We start from the raw sequence: 22,305 nt of genomic DNA on the forward strand, positions 1-22,305 counted from the left end.
TAGATCCACACAGAGACAGTCTCACACACACACACATACGCACACACACACACACACACACACACACACACACATGCACACAACACATAGTACGTATACTCACTGAGGTATGCCCACAGATACAGACACTTAGACACATACAGACCCACACAGGACATCAACCCACATAACACACATATGGACACACACACACCACAAAATCACACGTTATTACAGGAGGGAACTCACTTCTGATCTCATTACCTGGTGCCTAAATGGCAGTCCCAGGACACCCCATGTGCACACAGGGCTTTGTGTTCAGAGAGAACCTCATGGATTTAAGACTGGCCTCATGACTCCTGAGAGAGCGTGTTAGCTACAATCAAAAACGCCAAACGTACAAAGCACAAAGGCCATCTAGGGATGTTCACGATGCTTCCCTGAACTACACTTTGCAGCCTGCTCACATCAAGAAGTCCAGCTAATCACACAGAATTGTTTTCAGGGGATTTGGAGCTTATTATTTAATAATGTTATTGCTGCCATTCTAGAGTTCACTGATAGGTCTGTGAGCCTTTGTGAATATAGAAGAATTATCACAGACACTGGAATGAAATCAATTTTGCATAGATAGGCCAACATCTTTTAGGCCTGGTAAAAAATTTTATGTAAATGATTTATTTAACAGCTGCATTGTTGAGGAATCGTTTTCCACCAGAAGAACTGAATAAATTACCAGATCAAATAAGATGAGAGAGAGAGAGAAAGAACAGAGAACAACTGCAGAAGTTTTTATGCTCCTCCCTGCCATCCCTCCGCAACTGTGAATCACCATGACTAAATGCCGATTTGTGCAAAAAAACCCTTTACTAAGAATGTACCTTAGGCAGGGTTTTGTACTAGATGTTGGAAATAGAAGCCAGACTGAGTCCTGATCTACAGGATGGGAGGAGGTGAGAGCACAGCCATCCAGGTGACACAGGGCAGGAGCGGAGGAGGCGCCTGGCACCACCTGGAGAGGCACCGAGCTGCTTGTGGAAGGGTGAGTGAAACAGGCCAGGTGGAAAGGGGAGGAAGCCTGTTCCCAGCAGAGGACATAGCTTGTGTGAAGGTATGGAGAGGAGGAGAATTATGGAGAACTGCCACGACTGTGGAGCTGTCCTGTAGAACACCTGTTGGGGTGGGGCGGGGGGAGGTGGAGAGACCCAGCTAGAGAGGGCCAAGTGCTTCCTGCACCAGCATTGAATCTTATCCTGAAGGCAGTGGGGAATCTCCCAAGAATTTCTGCATGCCCCCATGACTGGGGCATCATCCACCTCTATCCCTGATTGGCTGTCCTGCCATCTTGATCATTCACTCTTTCTTTCTTAATTTTTTTGTTTATTTTGAGAGAGAGAGTGCTTGCGAGCAAGGGGTGGGGGGGGGGGGCAGAGAGAGAGAGAGGGAGGGAGAGAATCCCAAGCAGGCTTCTGGCTGACAGAGCAGAGCCCAACGCGGGGCTCAAACCCACGAACCATGAGATCTGAGCTGAAATCAGGAGTTGGACACTTAACCAGCTGAGCCACCCAGGTGCCCCTTGGTCATTATTAACTCTTTACTGATGTCTTGAGCTACCTGGTCACAGCTTTCCTCTCCTCCTGAGTCCTGCTATCATCCTGGATGACCTCAGTGCCCATCTCATATGCAGCCTCACTATTCACGATCCAGTGACCTTCACCCCTACTCTGCCTCCACCCCCACTCCTATGGCCACACTCCGAGCCCTGCCATCTCCCAGAATTCCTCTCTGTATCACACCCCCATCTCCAGCACCCCTCTTCTACTCATAACCTCCTGTTCTTACCTCTCTTTGTCTCTTCTGCTTCCACCACAACTGTTTTTTTCAGCTCATTAGGATCTCTAGTTTCTCACCATTTGATCCCCCATATTTCAGTCCCCTCCAGCCTCTACTCTCTTCCTAATCTGGCCACGATCCCATGGCCATCTCCCCCTACACAGGTTTACCACCACTCTCCACTTTGCCTGTGCTCTTATTCATTAAGCCCTCCCAGGAAAACCCAGTGGGGTCTCCAGGCAGCAGCCTGCCCTCACAGCCCCAGGCTCCAGGCTCAGCCATCAGAACCCCGATGGGTCACGTGACACAGCCAAGGCTTCCAACCTCCACTGGCCTGCTCTGCTGCCTACCAGACTTCCCGCATCCCAGTCAGTTTTGTCTGAAATCTTCTGCATGCCAGAGTCCCCCCTCCCACTTCCCAGGTGGAAACGTGTTTGCTTCTGAGGAGGCAACCACAGCAGACACCTCCAAGAAGAAACGCCATCCACCTCCCGAGCCCCACACCTACAAATGTGCCTGCACCCAGGCCGTGTTCGTTCTCCTCGCTCCACTTATAACTCTAAAGCGAATTCCACCCAAGCCCAGGACCCCACTCTGCAGCGTCGGTAAAGACCTTGTCCGTTCATAATCCCTTCTCGCCTGCATCTGCAGCCTCTCCAAGGCTACTGGCACTTTCCTGTCAGCCTTTCAATGTGCTAGAGTTCCATCCTTCTGAAGGGAAAACTTTCCTGACTCCCCCAAGGAACCACACTCTTCCTCGCTTCATGGCGAAGATTCTTTGAAGAGTCATTTATAGTCACAACCTCACTACCCATTCGCTCCTCAACCCATAGCCATGCCGCTTCCGTTCCTGCTGAAGTTTCTGCCTACTTCCAGGCTGCTAGTTCCAGGGGACCCTGTCCTGATCTGTGTTGGCCAGTCTCCCACATCCTCAAAGAGGATGCCCTCCTTGAGATCCTCTCCTCTCTTAGACCCTCTAACCCTCTAACTGCTCTCCTCAGTTCTTTTCTACCATGCTGTGCACCCCTGCTCCGTGTCCCTGCGTGCAGGTGGGAAAACAGCTTGGGCACGGCAGCAGACACAGAGAAAAGCTGGTGTGAACGCGAGGGAAGAACGAGGTCTTGGAGGCAGGTGCGGATAGCACAGGTGGAGGCATGGCTTCAAACAGGAAAAGCAACATTTCCGCCTACCTACCTGAGAGACTGAAGAAAGGAGGTGAAAAGGTGGAATGTAATAAAGGCCATGCCTGGTGGCCTCAATTTTCTCTATAATGTAGGAGGTAAGAGTATCTGCTTTTTGGGTTTGTGGGAGTTGAACCTTGGAGAGCGAGGTGAAGACCTGCGATAATTCTGAGTGTGAATGGGAAGCTGAGCTGGCCAGGGACAGGGGAAGGATCTGAGGGAGTGAAGCGCGGGTAGAGTCTATGCAGAGGATGGGTCCACTCAGCAGTCTTCGGTGTTTTCCATCAACACTTGGCTGCCCCGGGTTGGAGGAGGAGAGAACAGCCGGAGAGGGTCCAGTCAGGGTTTGGCTGTTCTGGGCCAGTGAAGCAAAAGGCTCAAAAGGCTGGGGATTCAAGGTTGCTGGTGAGAGAGAGGTCCAGGTGTTCGACCGGGGAACCCAAACTGTCGGGAAGAAGTAGGCGGCATCGAGCTGGTGACCTGGGAGAAAATGTAAGAAGCTAGAGACTGGCTGTCTCTAGGGGATGCAAGTGCAGGTGCAGTGAGACGGTGGGAGCTAGAAGGAAAGGAGCAGCGTGAGGCTGGGGAAGAGGAATGACAGGTTATGGCCAAAATGAGATCTGCGTTCTCATTTTTATTCATATTATGGAAGTTTCATGTAAGCACAAAGTGTGAGGATCAATGAATCCCTCAGCACCCATCGCCTTGCTTCTACAGCTGTCAGCCTTTTACCCATCTTATTTCATCTAATCATCCCCCAACTCATATTTTTGGGGGTGGGGGAGTGGGAGGCTGAAGTACATTAAAGCGAGTCCTAGTTTTCATGTTATTTCACCTATAAATACTTCAGTAGATAAAATTTGGGGTTTTAATCTGAGAGCAGTTCACTGAAATAAGAGTTTGGGTGAAGAGTGATGAAAACAGTTACGTGTTTAGTATATGCCAGATATTTTATATGTACTATTTAATTCTTCCAAAACCCTGTGAGGTTGTTGTTATTATCGCTCCCATTTTATAAATAAGGAATATGAAGCTATACAAAGCCACATGATTTGCATAAAATCACTCCGCTGGTAAATGCAGTTGCTGGGGATTAAACCCCAGTCCATCTGACTGTGGCGGCCTTCCTGTCAAGTTCAGCACTCTGCTGAATGTTGTTGGGGCAAAGGGAACAGAAACTACAAAGTTAGGAAGTGGGATGCTCTCCCTACATCTCCTAGGATCATAATTCCAGATGAGGTAAAAATAATGGCTGGGGCAACTGGGTGGCTCAGTCGGTTGAGCGTCCGACTTCGGCTCAGGTCATGATCTTGCGGTTTGTGAGTTGGAGCCCCGCATCAGGCTCTGTGCTGACAGCTCAGAGCCTGAAGCCTACTTCGGATTCTGTGTCTCCCTCTCTCTCTCTCTCTCTCTCTCTGCCCCTCCCCTGCTCATGCTCTGTCTCTCTCTGTTTTGTCAAAAACAAATAAATGTTGAAAAAATAATAATAATGGCTGTAATTTCGGTGCCAAAATATTTGGTGACTTTTAGGGGAAAGAGGTGCTAATGGAAGCGCTGGTAGACACTCAGACAGGAAGAAAGACAGAGAACAAGATAGCTGCACACCTGATCTGCAAGGGTTGGGGTTTCTACATGCAAGTAAAGAAGGATGGTCTAGGGGAGCAGGTTGAAGGCCAACAGTGGGGGCAGGGGGGATGACATGGGGGACAGGGTGAGTAACTCTAACGGAAAGGAGGAGTGACCCTAGGGGAAAGCCCCGGTACAGTAAAAGGGGAGAGGGTACGTGAGGGGCTATTCATAGTGGAACATGGAGTGCAGTGAGCAGAGCGACCAAGGTCAGGAGAGAAGTCATGGTGAGGATCCAAGAGGAGAGAGCAGCAGGTGGGGGAAAGAGCAAAACAGGACTGAATGTCATCTTTTTTGGCAAAATGAATTGGACATCACAGCAATTGCCTGGTTCCACGCTACTCAGCATGGGCCAGTGACAGTCTTCAAACTCTGTTCCCAGTCTACCATGAGCTAGGTGCAGAAATTGAGGAGAAGCAATAGTTTAGAGGCTCGAGTAGCAATATGACAGAGCCACAATTGCCATGGGCCGGTTTGTCTTGTATTTTACAGAAGTATCGATCCATGACAGATTAGAGATTCCTTTAAACTGATCCTTCACTGAAAGGGGAACCCTTTTCTACTGCTGGTGGGAATGCAAACTGGTGCAGCCACTTGGGAAAACAGTATGGAGGTTCCTCAAAAAATTAAAAATAGAACTACCCTATGACCCAGCAATGGCACTACTAGGTATTTATCCAAAGGATACAAAAATGCTGATTCTAAGGGGCACATGCACCCCAGTGTTTATAGCAGCACTATCAACAACAGCCAAATTATGGAAGGAGCCTAAATGTCCATCAACTGATGAATGGATAAAGAAGATGTGATATATGTATACACACACACACACACACACACACACACACACACACATACATACAATAGAATAGAAAAATATCATATGATTTCACTCACATGTGGAATTTAAGAAACAAAACATGAACATAAGCAAAAATAAGATAAAAAGAGAGAAGGAGGCAAACTATAAGAGACTCTTAAATATAGAGAACAAACTGAGGGTTGCTGGCAGGGAGTTGGGTGGGGGGATGGCCTAAATGGTCCATGGGCATTAAGGAGGGCACTTGTTGGGATGAGCAGTGGGTGTTATATGTAAGTGATGAATCAGTAAATTCTCCTGAAATCATTTTACACTATATGTTAACTAACTTGGATCTAAATAAAAATAAATAAAATGATCCTTCACCACAGGTAGCTTCAGAAGTACTAGTCTGTATTGCCTATGTATTATGATGTGTTTGCTCTAATTTTCCCATCTCGTTTGATCAAGCCCACCAGACACTTTATGCAATAGGTAGCTTCCTTAATCTTCCCTAGAGCCTTTAAAAGAAACAAAACTAAAATGAAATTGGAAGGGTTAACATTAACGACACTCCTGCTCTTGCTACAAGATGCCTTTAGAAAGGAAACAAAGTTTTGTGCTTAATCGCATTTAAAAGTTAACTGAATCCAGTTTTCCAAACCCTTAGTAAAAGCTTCCCAGAATTCCAAGATTAGAGCTGGTTACCGTGGGCTTTTCTGTACAAGAGATTTCATTTTCTGACTTCATTCCTTGTTTTAGGATTATCACAAGTTTTAAAAGTAATCAAACTTGGTCTAGACAGCAGATTTCTGTAGTTGCTAAGGAACTGGATTAGTGCTAATCTAAGGAATGTATTATTCATTTTTATTTCCGTTTGTTACTACAGTGCTTTAATTGCAGATAAATGTCTTTTATGGCTCTCCGGGGTGTAAAACGTTTCTCTGTTAGCTGGTGGGTTAGCCAGGGGAGACCGTGTTTGCATGCACCCTCGAAGCAGATGGCATTCAGGCATGAAGTGACTCAAAAGAACTAAAAAGGCTTCTTGCAGTATAAACAATAGGTGGCCTTGTCAGCACAGGCCACGGCCGAGCGCCCAGGGCCCGACCAGCATAAGACCCAGGGCCCGAGGCTGAGTCGGCTGAGGCTGCCCACACTCCTGATTGCCTCTTCATGTCGCAGATGATGTCATTCTGCAACCTGCTGCCACAGTCACCAGGCAGTCGGTTCCTCAGATAAAAGATTGGTTGTCAAACAAAGGAACTCATTTTCCACACGACAGCCAGAGTGAGCTTGTTGAAAAGCAAATCTGATAGCATCGCCCCAACCTCCGTGACCTCTCCAACCCCACCCTGCTCGAAACACTTCAGTGATTCCTGGGGCCTTTAAGATGAGGGTTAAAACCTTTACAGAACTTCGAAAGCCCCACCCAGCTGTCCCCTCTCCAAGTGCACAGGACACTTACTGTGCTCAGCCTTTTTCTGTTCCTTTTGAAGGCGCCTTGCCCGTGCTTTTGCACTACCCAGCCCAGAGCTCTCTTAGGCAGCATCGGTGCTCGCTTCCTGTCCCCCTTAGCCGGAAGCTCTCTCCTTAGCCCAGGGGTCTCCCCTTCCGCAGCGGTGCCTAGATAGAGCCTCCTCAAATCCATACCGATCCTTCCTGCACTTGTCACATCTGTAGGTTAAGGTTCATTTGCTGTGTGTTTGATTAAGGACTGGTTTTTCAAGACTAGAGCTCAGAAAGGCACAGACTCTGCCTGATTTTCCTTCAGACTGTGTTTCCAGTTGCTAGAAGAGCCCCTAGCACATGGCTAGTACCCAAGACTGAGGACTGAAGGCAGAGACTCTTACACATAAAATCCAAACCGCCTTCCAGGCTTTGGCTATTTGTGAACAGCCCTCAAGAGCCATGATGTCATGGGCTGTGTGGTTGCCAAGGTCCTGTGAAGCTCCAGTGAGGGACTAGCAGCTGGCCCTCCATGAGCCAGTTGCCACGTCTTACAGAGTAATTCCTAAGAACTTACAACAGTTCTGTTCACCATGAAAGATAATAACACCCCCCCCCCCAAAAGCAACAACTGCTAGTGCTGGTGCCTCATAAGAAGAGCAAGTGAAGTAATCTAACACTGTCCTCTTTCAGGGGGGAGGTATGCGACGGGCATATTCGTGAATTTGACGCTCGATAATAGCCAACATCTACGGAACTCCGACAGTGGCTGAGATTGTGTCCTGGTGCTCGTGTGTGTTTTCTCACTGAATCTTCTCAACAGATCTCTTTTTATCCTCCGTTTACAGATGAAGAAACAGAGATTCAGAGATGTCAAGTGATTTACCCAAGGTCATAGCTAGTAATGGCACAGAGTAGACTTGAAGCCACGTGATCTAATTCCAGAGCCTGCACTCTTGACCATTACCGTTATCACCTCTCCCAGAGAGGTCCAGGATACATCCTTACCAGATATCAAGGGACTCCTGTCCTCATAGACTAAATACCTCTTTTCATAGAGTAGTTGTCCCTTAGTCTGACACTTTGAGTTTGAGGCAAGATTTAACTATAAATAGCTAAATAGCCTTCCTTTAGCTCCTTCCCTTTCCAAACATTTTCAATTGTGATTCATTTCTAAAATACAGATTGATCATCTCTCTCCCAGGTTGATGAATGTTCAGTGGCTTCTCTCTGCTTAAAAGAATACGACAAACCACTTAGCCTGGCACAAGGCCCCGTGAGCTGGCCCAGGGGTGTCCTCTCTCATCACCCACTACATCCTTCAAATAGGACTGTTAGCAGACGGCAGGCCAAAGACTTGCCTGCTTTCCTGCCTGAAATGGGATCCTGTCATCTTGAAATCCTATTCATCCACCCAAGCCAAGTCAACATGAGGAACAAATCCTGTATATGACGACAACAAGTATTACTATCATCTTAAAATAATTCTAAATTTTACTAAGTTCCATAATGTTCAACAAAGTCTGAGAGGAAGGATTAATTGAAAAAGACCTCAGCCTTTTGCAAACATGGGGTGGATAAGGTTTTCAACAGTAGGTTCAAATTCAGTTTCAAATCAGGAAAGAATATTTCACATCACCTCTGGTGGGTTTCTTTTTCCCTCGACAACTGTAAACCTACTAGAAGGCCTTTCTGGCAATTTTCTCAAAGTGTAACAAACTCTACTTTGTATATCATCTCTTCCTGTTTAATTATAAGGATTTGAATTTGCAGCCCAAATTAATCAGTAATTAGATAGTACTGAACCAAAAGAAATTAAACAAAGATAAAAACAAAAACACAACTCAGCACAAGACCACATCATCTGGTAACATTTCATGCAGTGTGAGAAAATACTCCCAGAGAGATACAGGTTAATTGAATCAGTAACAACGTATTCTTTAGATTTTTTTTTTATTGTTGTCAGTGGCCTCCAATGCCAGTGGGAAAGCCAGAGGAAATACAAACACAAAAACGCTGGGATGGTTCTAATGTTTATTACTCTTTTCACTCTTGGTCAGAAATCCAGTTTATGACACTCAATAATTGTTTTGAAATGTAGTCGTAGACTTCGGCAGTGCAAAACAAGTGCGTATTTTATAATGATACATTCCCTGTTGATCTTCATATTTAAAAAATTGAGTTAATTATCAGTCAGACCTCTAAAACAAAATGTTCGCCTTAGATGTGAAAAAAAAAAAAAATCCAAAAAGATACAAAGCAGATTGAGGAAGGAAAAATAAAGGTCCCTGAAACAAAGATGTAAGTGGGGGGAAAGGCCTGACTGTATAGCAAGCCCCAGAGGGCAAGGGGACTTCTCCCTCTAGTCATGCCATTTCTCTGTGCCAAGCTCATACTGCTTACCCTGGTTCTCAAGCCTTTTGTTACTAAGAGAAAGAGAAGGTGGACGGTTGGAAAGAGAAGTCAGCCTCTCCAGTAATCCAGTCTTGAAAGACAGGACAGCAGCCTGCTCCTGTGTGCCCCCCACTGGCATGGAGTGATCCTGACAGTTGGGCTCTGGGGAGGGCAGACCGGCAGGGGAACCCCAAGGTCTAGACAGCAGGTTGTAGAGCAAACCTTTCCCCTTCAAGGCCTCCAATTACTCCCTCCCCCTGTGACTACATAGGGAGATAGAGTCAGCAACACATTCAAATTTATCTTAAGGCACTTTGAGTTCTTTCTCTGGTGCTGTTTCAGGAAGCTTTGTTTCTGTAAGACATTGGCATCACCTTTCCTCCCAAGTATGAGGCTCGTGTAAATTATGGATGTTGTAAAATCTTTTAATTGTGTGCCAAATGAATGAGCATTTTTTTCCCCGTAAGTGTATGAAATTGTCTTAAAAACTCCTGCAAAGTGAATTTCACTGTGTACTTTCAAGCTTGCTTTCTAGAAGCATTGAATTGCCATTCTCTGTAAAAACAAACAAACAAACAAACAAAAACACCTAATTTGTCTTTTGATAGAACAATTTGCCAAGAAAGAGGGGAAGGTGCTTTGAGAAGAACTATAGAAGGAAATTTGAAAGATTCTCCTCTTTTGGCACCTAGGATGGAAAGAGTAAGCTTTGTTTAGTAATTCAGGGTCATCATGGACATTGGAGAGCCGAATTGTAATGATTTTTATGACCTCGTGGTGAAATAAATTAAGCAGCCCCTAACTTTGGGGATACTTTGATTTTTCGCCAATTTATGAGTCTCTTTTCCCAGTGTATTGTGAAGTGATGCTATAAAGTCTCAATCTCTAAGAGTTCATCGCTGTTACAAATTATACGGCACCCCTTGAATGAAAGCCGTATTTGCCAACGTGACATTCATTTGTCAGTATGGTTTATTAATCCTCTGTTGTACTTCTTCAACTGTTCCCTAATTTGAAAATGGAAAATGTTCATCTCTCAGGAGGTGGCACAATTTATCTGATGTCAATGTATTATGTAAGTCTTTGCCTCTTGATATTAACTTCTTTATTGAAATAAGCTTCAACAAGCTGACTCCAGTTCACAATGACCATTATCTCAGGAACCTTCACTCGGGGTTCACCGGCCAAAATTAATGAACCAGAGTAACCTCTCCATCTCAATGAATGATTACCAGTGGCTCTTCACTGTAACAGCATGGTAACTCCTATGACCTATCCTTCCTCTAGGAGAGTATAGCAAAGCAGAGCACAGGAATTGAAATACCTCTAATTGCCTTTCTCCTCCACTCTCTCCTACTTCAATAAATGGCTCTAGTGAATGCTCACGCCAAAAGCCTGGGAGCCAGCCTGGATTGCTCCCTTTTGCTCGTTTCCCACCCTCGGTGCATGAGCCAGTCCTGCCAGATTACCTGCCACTGTCCCCACCCTAGTCCTAGCCGCTATTTTTCCTCTTGTTTTGACTCCTAGCAGGTCTCTCCTACTGGCCTCCCTGCTTCTGGTCTGCCTTCCCTAAAGTCCATTCTCCATATAGTAGCTCAGGTAGTTACTTTTAATCATATTGTGTCACTAGGCCTGCTTAACACCTTCCACTTAGAATAAAATTGAAGTCGCTCCCATGGCCACAGGACTCCACATGACCAGCTTTGCACCCCTCTCCCCTTCTCACCCAAAGCAGGTGGTTCTTCAAATATCTGGCACTCATTCCTGCCGCTTCGCCTTTACACAGCTGTCCCTTCTGCTAGGAGGGCATGTCCCTACCTCCTTAGGACTGACCCCTCCCCCTTCACACTTCACCTCAGATGTCATCTCCTCAGAGAAACCTTTCCTGACCACCCTGAGTGCAACCGCCCTCAGTCACTGTCACGCCAACCTGTTTATACCCTTCATAGCACTTGTTACTATCAGAAATTATTCTTCCCTTTTCTCTGTTTACTGATAATTGTGTTTCTCCCCACCAGCCTTGTCTGTTGTTCACTGTGTGTCACCTGTGCCTAGAACAAGGTCTAACCTGTAGTTATAGGTCTAACCTACACTCTCAATAAAACACTTGTCAGATAAATATCCAATGAATGAATCCTTCTCTTCCTCATCCTATAGGATTTTGACTGGATCACTTAACCTCCGGACCTCAGCTTCCTGATCTGTACAATAAAGCTAACAATCCTTTGGGTTTTCATGGGGAGAAGTTAAAGGAGCAAATGTGTGTAGTAGCATGTGATACATGGTACTTGTGGGGTACGTGGCCCATTGTAGGCAGAGTAAGCACAGATAACAGTGTCCCCCCCCCACCCTGTTTGACAGGAAATCTTCAGAGGAACTGGACATGGACAAGGTGACAGCAGCAATGGTACTAACCAGCTTGTCCACCAGCCCTTTGGTTCGAAGCCCTCCTGTGCGGCCAAACGGTAAGCCTGGGGTCTGGGGCACACGGAAGGGCCCCCTGACACCAAGAACAGAGCCTCTCTTTGAGGGCTCCCGTTCCTATCAAATATCAAACACAATAAACAAGTAACTGCCACCCATTAGCAGAAAGCAAGGGGAAGTATGTGTAGAAGAAAGGGAGACCTCACAACTATCAGCCTCCTGCTCATCTCCCCAGAGACCTCACAGCATCTCATCCATCCATTCAGCTCACATTTACTGAGCTCCATCACCTGTCCAGAACATATCTTTCAGTGCCTGTGTTCCTTTTTTCCTAGATAAATGGAGATTGGTCCAATGAAGTTATTTTCACCAGCATTATTTCTGTTCAATTGGACAGGCAGTTGGATCAAAGAACTCTGAATATTAAATATTTTGAAAAAGTATTGTCCCAATAGAATAATAACTATTAATCAAATAAAAGTATGTAGGTCATTCACTTATTCAATATATATTTATTAGGTACCATGCTAGATGGTTTGAATACATCATTGAAAACAGTGTTCATAATCATTCATATTGTACAGTTCCTTTGGGGAAAAAAAAACAACTATCATATTAATGGCTAGCATTTATTAAGCACTTACTGTATGCCAAGTGCTAAGCTTGCTTTTTATCATGTAATTCTCACAACTCTATGAGATGTTGTTATCACTGTTTTACAGATGAGTAAACTGAGGCACATGTGGATTAACATTTAAACAGCAGAGCTGGCTGAAATTCTATTCCATATCTTTCTAATTCCAGATCTGCTTAGTCGTGATATAATATTGACACATATAATTCAGTGTGATAAATTAGGAGGGAAATGAAGTGGGAAAGCTTGACCCAAGATCTATCAAGAGGAGCTATGTGTTCCTGCCTAGGAGTTTGGACATTAATCTGAGGCTGTAGGATAGGTATGATGTGGGCACTGGAAAGTTATGATTGGGTTTACAGGCAAAACCAAAAAACAGAACTGTGTGAGTGTCCTGGGCCTTGGTGGTCACAGTAGGGATGAATAGGACATAAATGAGAAATGTGAAGAAGGTAAAGTCGACAGGACTGAGTGATGGACAGAGAGGATGAAGGAGAGGGAACAGCCAGGGTGACTTCCCAGCAGTCGGTGTGCTTCCGGAAGAGGCCCACTCCCTAAGATAGAACAGAGTGGAGAAATAGATCTATGGGCAAATGTTTGAGCACGATGTGGGGTTTCTGAAGATGATGCTAAGTCTGGTTTGAGACATGTTTAGTAGTCAGAACCTGAGGATTTTTCAAGGGTCCATGTCTGGTGGAGATTTGGGTGCAACCTAGGACAGAGGCCTGGGCTTTCCGTGTGGAACTGGGAAGTCATACGAAGAGATGAGATCACCTCGAGGGAGTTGTGTAAAAAGAGTGTAAAGAGAGGATGGCTAAGGGGGATGGTAAGGCCCTTTATCAAGTAAGGGACCAGCAGAGGGAGAAGAGCCTGAGGGGAGCCTGACGGGTTACCACAGAGGTAAGGGAGAACCAGCAGAGTGTGGTTTCATGCAAGCCAAGGGAAAAGCGTGTTTCAGGGAGAGACTCGGATGCTGCAAAAGGTCAACCATGAGAAGGACTAAATTTTGCATCAAGTAGAAGGTCACAGGTGGTTTTGGCAAGATTATTCACAGCGGACAACCCCTGGGCGGAAGCCAGACTGAACTTCAGTTCAAACTTCAGTTCGCTGAAATGTCAGCCACTGAGACCACTGGATGAAACTTTGCAGCAAGAGAAAACCTTCTCTTAAAAGCCAGTCTAGTCAGTTACGGGACTGAGCTATGGTTCACACATAATTTGGTTTTAAGCAGGAGGTGTTAAAATAAGTATGTTGAACGTCCGGTGAGTCCCGACCACAACTTACTCCAATCCACCTGGGGTATAAGGTGCTCTTGAAATGAGCCTAACCGTCCCTATTAAATGACCTGATCGGGGCATGTTGGAAAACAGGTGTCCTGACTTCCGTTTCTCAGCTTGGCAACGCCACTAAAGAAAGAGTACAGTGAGAGCAAAACTGAAGGCACCCCCGAAAGCAATCATAGGAGAAAGGAATTGCAGAATTTCATGGAGTCCTCAGCGGAGAAAAAGTATATTTTTAATGTATTCATCATTTTTACCAAATACCATTTATTGCATTCTTTTTTAATTGAGAACATCTTTAACGTTCCTTTGTATTAAAAGGTTAGAATCAAAATAAAGTGTTCACTTCTTCAATGAAAACTTTTGTTAGCATAGTTATAAAGAAAGTAATTCAGTGTTCATTATGATTTAAAAAATAACTACCCAACTAATAATCCCAAATTGTCTATTATCTCTCATTTAGTCTACAACAGGAAGCAAATTCTTAAAAAAGGAGAGCAGTTTATGATAATGAAGGAATTACCAAATTTTTTAGAAATAAACTGTCGTGACTGTTTTCTGTTTCTGGGAAGAATCATTTTGTCAGGAGGTGGGTCTGCAAAGAGAGTAAGAGTCCAGCAGTATATGTCTGCATTTTGGGCAAATACTTATTTAAGAAGACAGGATCCTCTTAAAAAACAAACAAAAAAGGAAAACTCTGAATTGGTTCTGATTTTTTTCTGAAAAATCTATTTCTATATTCTATATCACATTGTCCTTCTGTTTAAATAGTGTTTCTAAAGGTCATTCACAAGTAAACAGATTAACTTTTGGCACTGACACGAAGCAAGGTAACCACACTATAATCATAGTTGATTCTCAAAATAAATTCAGTTCCTCACAGCGAGCATGATTACACATCTAGCACCATGAACGTATTTTGTTTTGTAAGTGCCTACTGCAGTGTATTTATAAGCTCCATAAGCCTGCCAAGCAAGTGTCTCACACCAGGTTCTATTACTAAGGCCTTACATTAGGCTCCTCTTGAAGTCGTGTTGTCCTGAATGGAGGTTTCTTATTTTCTACAGGCAACTTGGGTCCCGTCAGTACATCAGTCTCTGTGTAGACTGCAGAGGTGAGATGCTAATTTGGTTTTGTTGAGGCCGGCGAGGTGTGAGCCCGCATAAATGACCACTGGATTCTGTTAGAGCCTTGCTTTAATGATATGGGTAACTTACATCTGGCATTTCAACTTCAAACTTCAGTCTCGGAAGTGAACTTTTTGTTTGACCTGGCTGAGGAAGACACTAGAAATCTATAATTATGTGAAAGTGGTTAATAAATTTTTCCATGAATGTTAGTCTACTGTTTACCTTCATTACTAATTACACAGACGTTAGCAGCATATTTTAATGAGGCATTTTGAGATTCTTCCCCCCATGTACTTAGACTATAGTTTTAATATATTCAGAATGCATATAAATATGAAGCAGAAATTATCCTTTAAAAAGAAAGTAGAATTTATGCAAGTGCTAATTAAGATTGGGTATCTTCAAAGGTAAAGCAAATCTTCAGTGATTAAAAGAGCCCCCCCCCCACCCCGCCCAAAGACATCCTAACTGGGCAAAGATCTCTCTACATTAGCAGACATTTCATAATGTTTCCCCACGAGTGGAAAGGTAAAATTCAACACCAGTCTTACCAGTAATCATTACCAATAAATTCTCCTCTGATCTCCATTTTGCTGGAGACAAAGGAGGCTGCTCACAGCACAGGGCCCACACGCATGAAGGAGAAAGACCCATGGGTAGACCAGGGTTTGGGCCTCATGCCCACAGGGTTACACAGTAGTCATGTGGCAAGTCACTTAACATCCTGGTGCCTCAGGATCCCCATCTGTACAGTAGGCATAACAGTCCTTACTCTGAGAGACAGATGTTGTGAGAATGCATGAGATTGTGTGAATGAGTTCTGTGAAATGTAAAACATTCACCAAATGTAAGGCACTATCATTTGTTATAATAAGCAGCTGTTAAAATAAGGTAGATGGCTTTAGGTAACTATCCAGAAATTATTCTCTTAGGTTCTTAAACCTTAGACTAACTTTTTCTATACATGTAATCCAAGGACCACAGACCTATGAGAAATTCCTTTTAAAAAGTTAAAATAGGGGATGGGGGTGGGGGGAGACCAGTGCCAATGATTTCTTTCTTAGAAATGTAGTCAATAAATACATACAGGGCTCCCCAAACTTAGTGAACAAGAACATCTTATTTTTTTCTCATTTTCATATAATTTCCACTGTCATCCTGAGAAGCTAGTGTTGAACAAAACAACACACGTCAGAAAACTGTTAGAAAAACCTGTTATGTGATTAAAATAGCGAAATGTTTATCAACTATAATACGATGCGATTTTTTTTTTTTTTTTTTTTGAGATTCTGAGTAAATGTTACATACGCAGCCGTTGCAAAGTATGGAGTGGGCTGCAAGCGCTTTCAAGAGCATAGAATCGAGGTTCCCCCCCCCCCCCCGTGCTCCCCACCCCCCACCCCCCACGTTCCGCCCGCAACACAGCCAGCTCCCGCTGACAGCACTGACACTGTGTTTGTGTGCACGGACAGAGGGCCTCAGCGGATCCTGGAAGGAGGGAGGAGGCGTGCCTTCCAGCAGCAGCAGCAGCGGCTACTGGAGCTGGAGCGCCCCCAGCGACCAGTCCAACCCGTCCACGCCGTCGCCGCCGCTGTCGGCCGACAGCTTCAAGCCCTTCCGCAGCCCCGCGCCGCAGCCGCAGCCGCAGCCCGACGACGGCATCGACGAGGCGGAGGCCAGCAACCTGCTCTTCGACGAGCCCATTCCCAGGAAAAGAAAGGTGGGTGTCGGCCACGCCGTTTTCGGGTTTTGGTTGCAGGAACGGCCGCCTTCGAAGGGCGGGCGTGAGCCTGGCGTGGCTGTTCTGCATTCCTGCTGCCCACGTCCCTTGGGAGCCACAGAAACAGCTCGTGCTCCCCTCTGACGTTCTCTGACGTTTCAAAATAAGGATCACGATTAAAAACAAAAATGATCACATCATTGATACGTTTCTTCCAAGTACACGTGTCCCCGGCCCCATCCTGTGGACGTTTCAACGTAAATTAAGGGTCAGGATTAAAAACAAAAATAATCAAATCACTGACATGTTCTTTCTAAGTACACATGCCCCCCCACACCCCCCATCCTGTGGTGTAAGAATTAACAACAGGCTTCAGATTGCACTTCAGGCTTGGTTTGGTGATTCACTCTTCGTGGGACTTATTTTTGTGTGTGTGTGTATATAAAATAAAGGTAATACTCTATTTTCTCTTTCCTGCTTCCGTAAGCCCTGAAGGGTTGTTGGGAAGACTATTTTGCGTCTAATTTTTATAAAACCGGGTTGAAACTTATATGCAAACTGACATATAAACCTATGTACGTACCTACATGCTAAAAATGATATAGGTGCCAAATTAAAAGTGAAAAAGGAGACCTAATTAATTGATTATACTTTCATTTAATCCTCACAGCAGTCCTGCTGGTAAGTATTCTATTCCCATTTTGATAGGAGAAGGTTAAGGAGCGAGAGGTTATGCATCAACTCACTGCTGTCATGCAGGTTAGAAAGGGCTAGACCTGCCATTCAAACACAGGTCTGCCTGGACCTAGAGCTCAGATTCTTTTCATTTTCTTCACATACATTGAAATTATTATGTTTACTCACAATTTTTGAAAAGTATTGCTATTTCATAGAATAGAGCAATGCTACTGCTACATCTAGAAAACACTTTAACGTTATTTTTTTAAATCGCCGTATAAATGTGAAACTGTTACTTGATATGTTGGTATTTTAATTTGTCATTGGTAGCTTCCTTATTAATGACTATTCACAAACAAAAATCCAAAGCAAAGCCCCGAGTACTGCAATGCAACCTGTTTTTTTTCCCTCCAATTCATTCCAAAGAGCAAAACAAAGAGATGGCATCGGTCCAACTGTCCCTCCCTGCTTCTCTCTCAGCATCATTCAGCATGTGTAACAGTAGAGGTTGTACAGCCTCTCTCTCTACCCAGAGAACAGGGCATTCATGTGGTCTCCTGTCCTTCCCAGGGGCAGTGGCATGGAGAGTTGCTGTTTTACATACAAGTCCCCTAGGTGGAGGGGGAAGGCTGGAGTGGCTCCAGCATCCTGTGGGGCCCCAGGGACTGAGTCTTCACTCGACTAGTCAGAGAGACAGGCTGGCACTTGTATCGGGGGAACCTGCGGGCAAGTTGGACCCAAAGCCTGCAGGTCTGTGCTTCAGGCTGCACAGACTTTCTCTCTGGGGTCACCTGAGTATGTAGTTGTGGCTCCCATCAAGCAGGTCTTGGCATTGTGGCAAGGACTCCCGGCCCGGGAACCCCCGCCTCATAAGGTGCGCTGCTGAAAGCCTGCCCCAGCCTTTCGTCTCTAATGGAGCCACACCAGCCAAATTCACTCTTGCGTTACGTTAAGTTGCACTGGCCACATTTGTACTTAAGGTCTGTCAGCTTCGACTAAATTAGGGGATAGTCAAGTCACCAAAGGAAAAGCGCAAAAAAGCTTCATTACAAAGTGGCTTCATTTGAAGACCCACTCTGCAGTATACGGGGTAGTTGGAAAAAAACACATGAATAAAAGCCATATTCTTCCTTCTTTCTTTCTGACTTTTCCAGCTAATCAGAGCCTGGATTTGCCCAGAGGAGTACCCCCTGCTGGCTGAAGCTCACCATCACTAACTTTTAAATCAGGGATCTTACATAGACGTTGCCTTTTTATAACTTAAAGTTACTTTGAATACTGTAATGAGAATGTGGGATGGTTGCTGCTTATTTTTGTATTTATTAAGTGAACCAGCACAATGTCTTGAGATTGAGACGCAGCCACTTCCATTAAGATTGGATGCTGGGTGGGTGGACACTGATGTGTAAAGAGGCAATAATGACTTGGGGTGAAAAATGCTGTGCTCATAATGTGGTAGAAACACGGTAACTGTGATGCGGTTGTTTTAGAGCTTTTAAAATCCTTTAAAGATTTCTAAGAGTTAATTTGCATAATCCATTAGACACTATGTTCTAGTTGGTGAGATGCATCATATCCATTTAAGACCATGGGCAGTTGTGATGGTCATATGTCTTGTGGGGATTGAGAACCTTCTAGATCAGTATTTTCCACACTGCAGGTTTCAATCCACTAGTGGGTTATGAGTCAATTTAATGAGCTGTGAATAGCACTTCTTTAATGAATAGGACAGAATAGGATGCATTGTACTCAATCAGGGTAAGTGTGGTTTCTTGATGTTTTTGTTTCAATTATGCACTTACCTGGGTAATGTACAAAAATTTACCTCTTACTGTGGCTCATGGTTTAAAAAGTTTGGAGGCTCCTGTTCTATGTTGTAAAGAGATAACATGGTAAGTGGTAAACGAAGGAGCACTGAACAGAAATCAAGATCCACATCCTAAACTCAACTTGGCCACCCTGAGAACTTAAGAAGATCCTGTATCCCTTTTGATTATCAGCTTCTTCACTTATAAACCAGGCAAACAGGTACTATCAAACCTCTCTCAGGATAATCATGAAGATTAAATGTGACCATAAGTAGAAAGGATGTACAAGCCCTAAAACCCCATGTACTGGAATGTAGCATCATTATAACAGACATTTTTAGACCCTATACAAAGGGGGAAGCAACATTCCCTAGATGGGATTATGAAGCAGAGGTCCTGATCTTTCTCCTCCTTATGAAAGCTCTCTCATCTCTTCTCCTATGTCTCCCACACATGGACATCTCACTCTGACCTCTTAAGGTGATCCATGTTCCTCTTACGGAAGGAGGAAGAGAGTATGAGATGTGCTGCCTAGACAAGGCATTATCTTTTACTATCAGCAGTGATGGAGAAACATTTGCTGGTAACAACTGCATTTGCATATTTAGTTACAATTTACAACATGCTTTTAACATGTTTTTAGCAGTTTAACAACTATGCTATACCTTGGCATAGTTGTATCCCCATTCTGCAGAAGAGGCTCACTAAGGTTACATGAATTGCCCAAGGTCCTGTAGCTTATAACGTGGCAGAGATAAGATCAGCCTAGCTGAAATAGCCAAGATGAAATTTTGGAAGCAAATTCAAGGAATCCACATTTCCCTCTGCCCACAGAGGAGAATAACACGGAAAGAAAATAATCAGATGCAGCTACAGCCAACGTTATTTGGCAGGGTGGGATTGGGGTGCAAAGGATCCAGAGAGAAATCCAAGGGCAGAGAACAGAACTCCAGGCTGTCTGCCACAGCCCACTACTTCCTGAATGAAGTACCCATCGCTCTTAAGAGGACCTTTAGCCAAGGTATTGGAAATGGGAGAAACAGAAATGAAAGCCTTCTTTCTCCTGGCTCTGGAGATCAGCCAACCAACTACCTCAAGCCCAGTGCTAGCAGAATTTTTTCTCTGGGATTTCAGAGGAACAGACAGGCAGTTCTTCCATGCTCAGAGAAAAGCCAGGACCCAGACTACAGGGGACATGCAGTTCCGGTCATGACCACAAGGTGATGCAGTGACCCTAACTACCGACACCCTGGGAGCCTGGGAGAAAACAGTCTCTATAGTTTACCATCAATCCCAGAAGACCTCTAGAAAATCAAGAAGTGCTGATAACTACTTATGAATATGCTTTTTTCCATGTCAGGTCCCTAATTCTGTCAGATTCTAAGTTTGTCCATCCCTAAACAGGATAAGAAAGTCCGGGCTCTGGAATTAGCACCCCAGCTCAATACTTATGTATTGAGCAAGTCGCTTGATTTCTCTAAGCCATGGTTTCCTTGTTTGTAAAATATGGATAATGATAGCACCCCGCTGATGAGGTTGTTCTGAGGATTATATGAACATTATTGTTCATATTGAACATATCGTTCATGCTGGCTGCTAATACTTTGCTTTCCTTTCTACCCATTTGACAACTGACTGAATAGAAATTTGAGAAGCGTGGGTGTGGAGAGAAGGGGGTGCTCACCTCCATTCTCCATCCTGTCCCCACATTGACTATATCAGTATTGCTGCAGCTCAAGACACTGGATCCCTCAGCCACTTCAGCCACCTTGGACTTATTTAGGGTTAATGGGAGAGGCCAGCCTACGTTCAGGTGAGGGGTGAGGACAACGGCGACGGGCAGACATCAGGGGCCATACAAGGAAACCTGACTCAGGACTCCACATTTCAGAACATCAGCAGCAACTCAAAGACAATAACTACATTCCAGCCTTCATTATTCTCATTGATTTTACAAGTGTCTTGACCACGAACCATCTTACCCGGGGACTAGGGAGAATCCCAAGTCAGAGAAAAAAAATGCTGAGTGATCATAAGGTGCTCCAGCAATAGTTTTGCGAGTAGTAAACAATGAATTAATCACTTGCTCCACTCTGCATTTTCAGTCTTTCAGAACCAAAAAAGCAGTGAGTCACTTTAAATTGTGAATGACTGCTCTGAAAAGAAAACAAATGCGTAAAGCCCTCACGCATAAGCTGTTCCCAGTCTCTGCGCTGACTTAATTCCTAGCCCACTAATTCTGAGCAGAGAGTGCCTTCTGCAAGAAGAACCGCTGTTCCAGAAATAGACCCATCTGTTAGAACTGCTGGGGAGGGCGGTGCTAAGAAAAGCAGCTCGGGGTCACACCGTACGGATTTCATGGTGATGACACAGCATCGCCAGCCAGATCAGGGGAGCCGATTGGCCACGGAGAGAATCAGCACACAGAAGAATGAGATCTAGGCACTTTAGTGATAGGACCTCAGAATAATCTACCACGCTGTACAGAAGATCCGGAGTATTGGACCTCGAAGGACTTCAGAAATCACCCACCACAACCTTTCCAAGTTACAGGACTGCTTGAACACATCCAGATATGTACAAATTCTCCTAAGGATGAGATGCGCTTTTACAAGCCACTGATTGAGAAAACAGATCATGGGTACAGATTTTTGTTAACTCATGAATGCTTTTGTCGTTGTTCTACAAATCATTTGAAATCAACTTTATTTCGGCATAATCGCCACTCAATAAAATGAACCCATTTTAAGTATACAGTGCAGTGAGTTTTGACTAATTTCTCCACCTGGGTGACCCCCGCTGTAATCAGGCCAGTAGTTCAGCACTCCTCATGCCCCTCTGAACTCAGATGCCCCTCACAACACCTGCAAAAACAGGCAGCCAGTTAGTGACCTGACTTCTGTCACTATAGGTCCATTTCGTACATTGCAGACTTTCCAGTAGATGGAATCCTACAGTGTGTGCTTTGTAGTGTACAAAAATCCCACGTGTTGGCAACAGGAACTCTCATTCATCTCTGGTGGGAATGTAAAATGGTGCAATCACTTTGTAAAACAGTTTGGCAGTTTCTTATAAATTTAAATAGACACTTACCATATGACCCGACAATTCCACTCCTCGATATTTACCTAAGAGATAAGAAAACATATGTCCACAAAAAGACTTGCAGACTTATGGTTCATAGCAGTTTCATTCATTATCACCCCATGCTGCAAACAACCCGCATGTCCATAAAGAGGTAAATGGATAAGCAAATTGTGGTATATTCATTCAACAGAATACTACACCACAACAAAAGGAAATAAACTACTGATACGTGAAACAGTGGGCAGATCTCAAAAACATTATGCTGAGGTAAAATAGCCTGACACAA

The 22,305-nt window shown here is 44.4% G+C and overlaps 1 protein-coding gene across 2 annotated transcripts in view; it reads left to right on the forward strand.

The window, feature by feature from the left end:
* The window catches only part of ZNF704 (zinc finger protein 704), a 247,396-nt gene that overhangs the window by 186,960 nt on the left and 38,131 nt on the right, over positions 1–22,305 (forward strand). For both annotated transcript variants that reach the window (XR_015247060.1, XM_086696032.1), the window contains exons 3-4: positions 11,620–11,723; positions 16,199–16,446. Coding sequence is in view for 1 of the 2 variants with exons in the window: in XM_086696032.1 (XP_086552158.1) it covers positions 11,620–11,723; positions 16,199–16,446 (352 nt within the window). In the remaining variant the exon portion in view is untranslated. The remainder of the gene's footprint in view (positions 1–11,619; positions 11,724–16,198; positions 16,447–22,305) is intronic.

This window comes from Puma concolor, chromosome F2, assembly GCF_028749965.1.
Source record: "Puma concolor isolate L17-30 chromosome F2, mPumCon1.1.hap2, whole genome shotgun sequence".
NCBI lineage: Eukaryota > Metazoa > Chordata > Mammalia > Carnivora > Felidae > Puma > Puma concolor.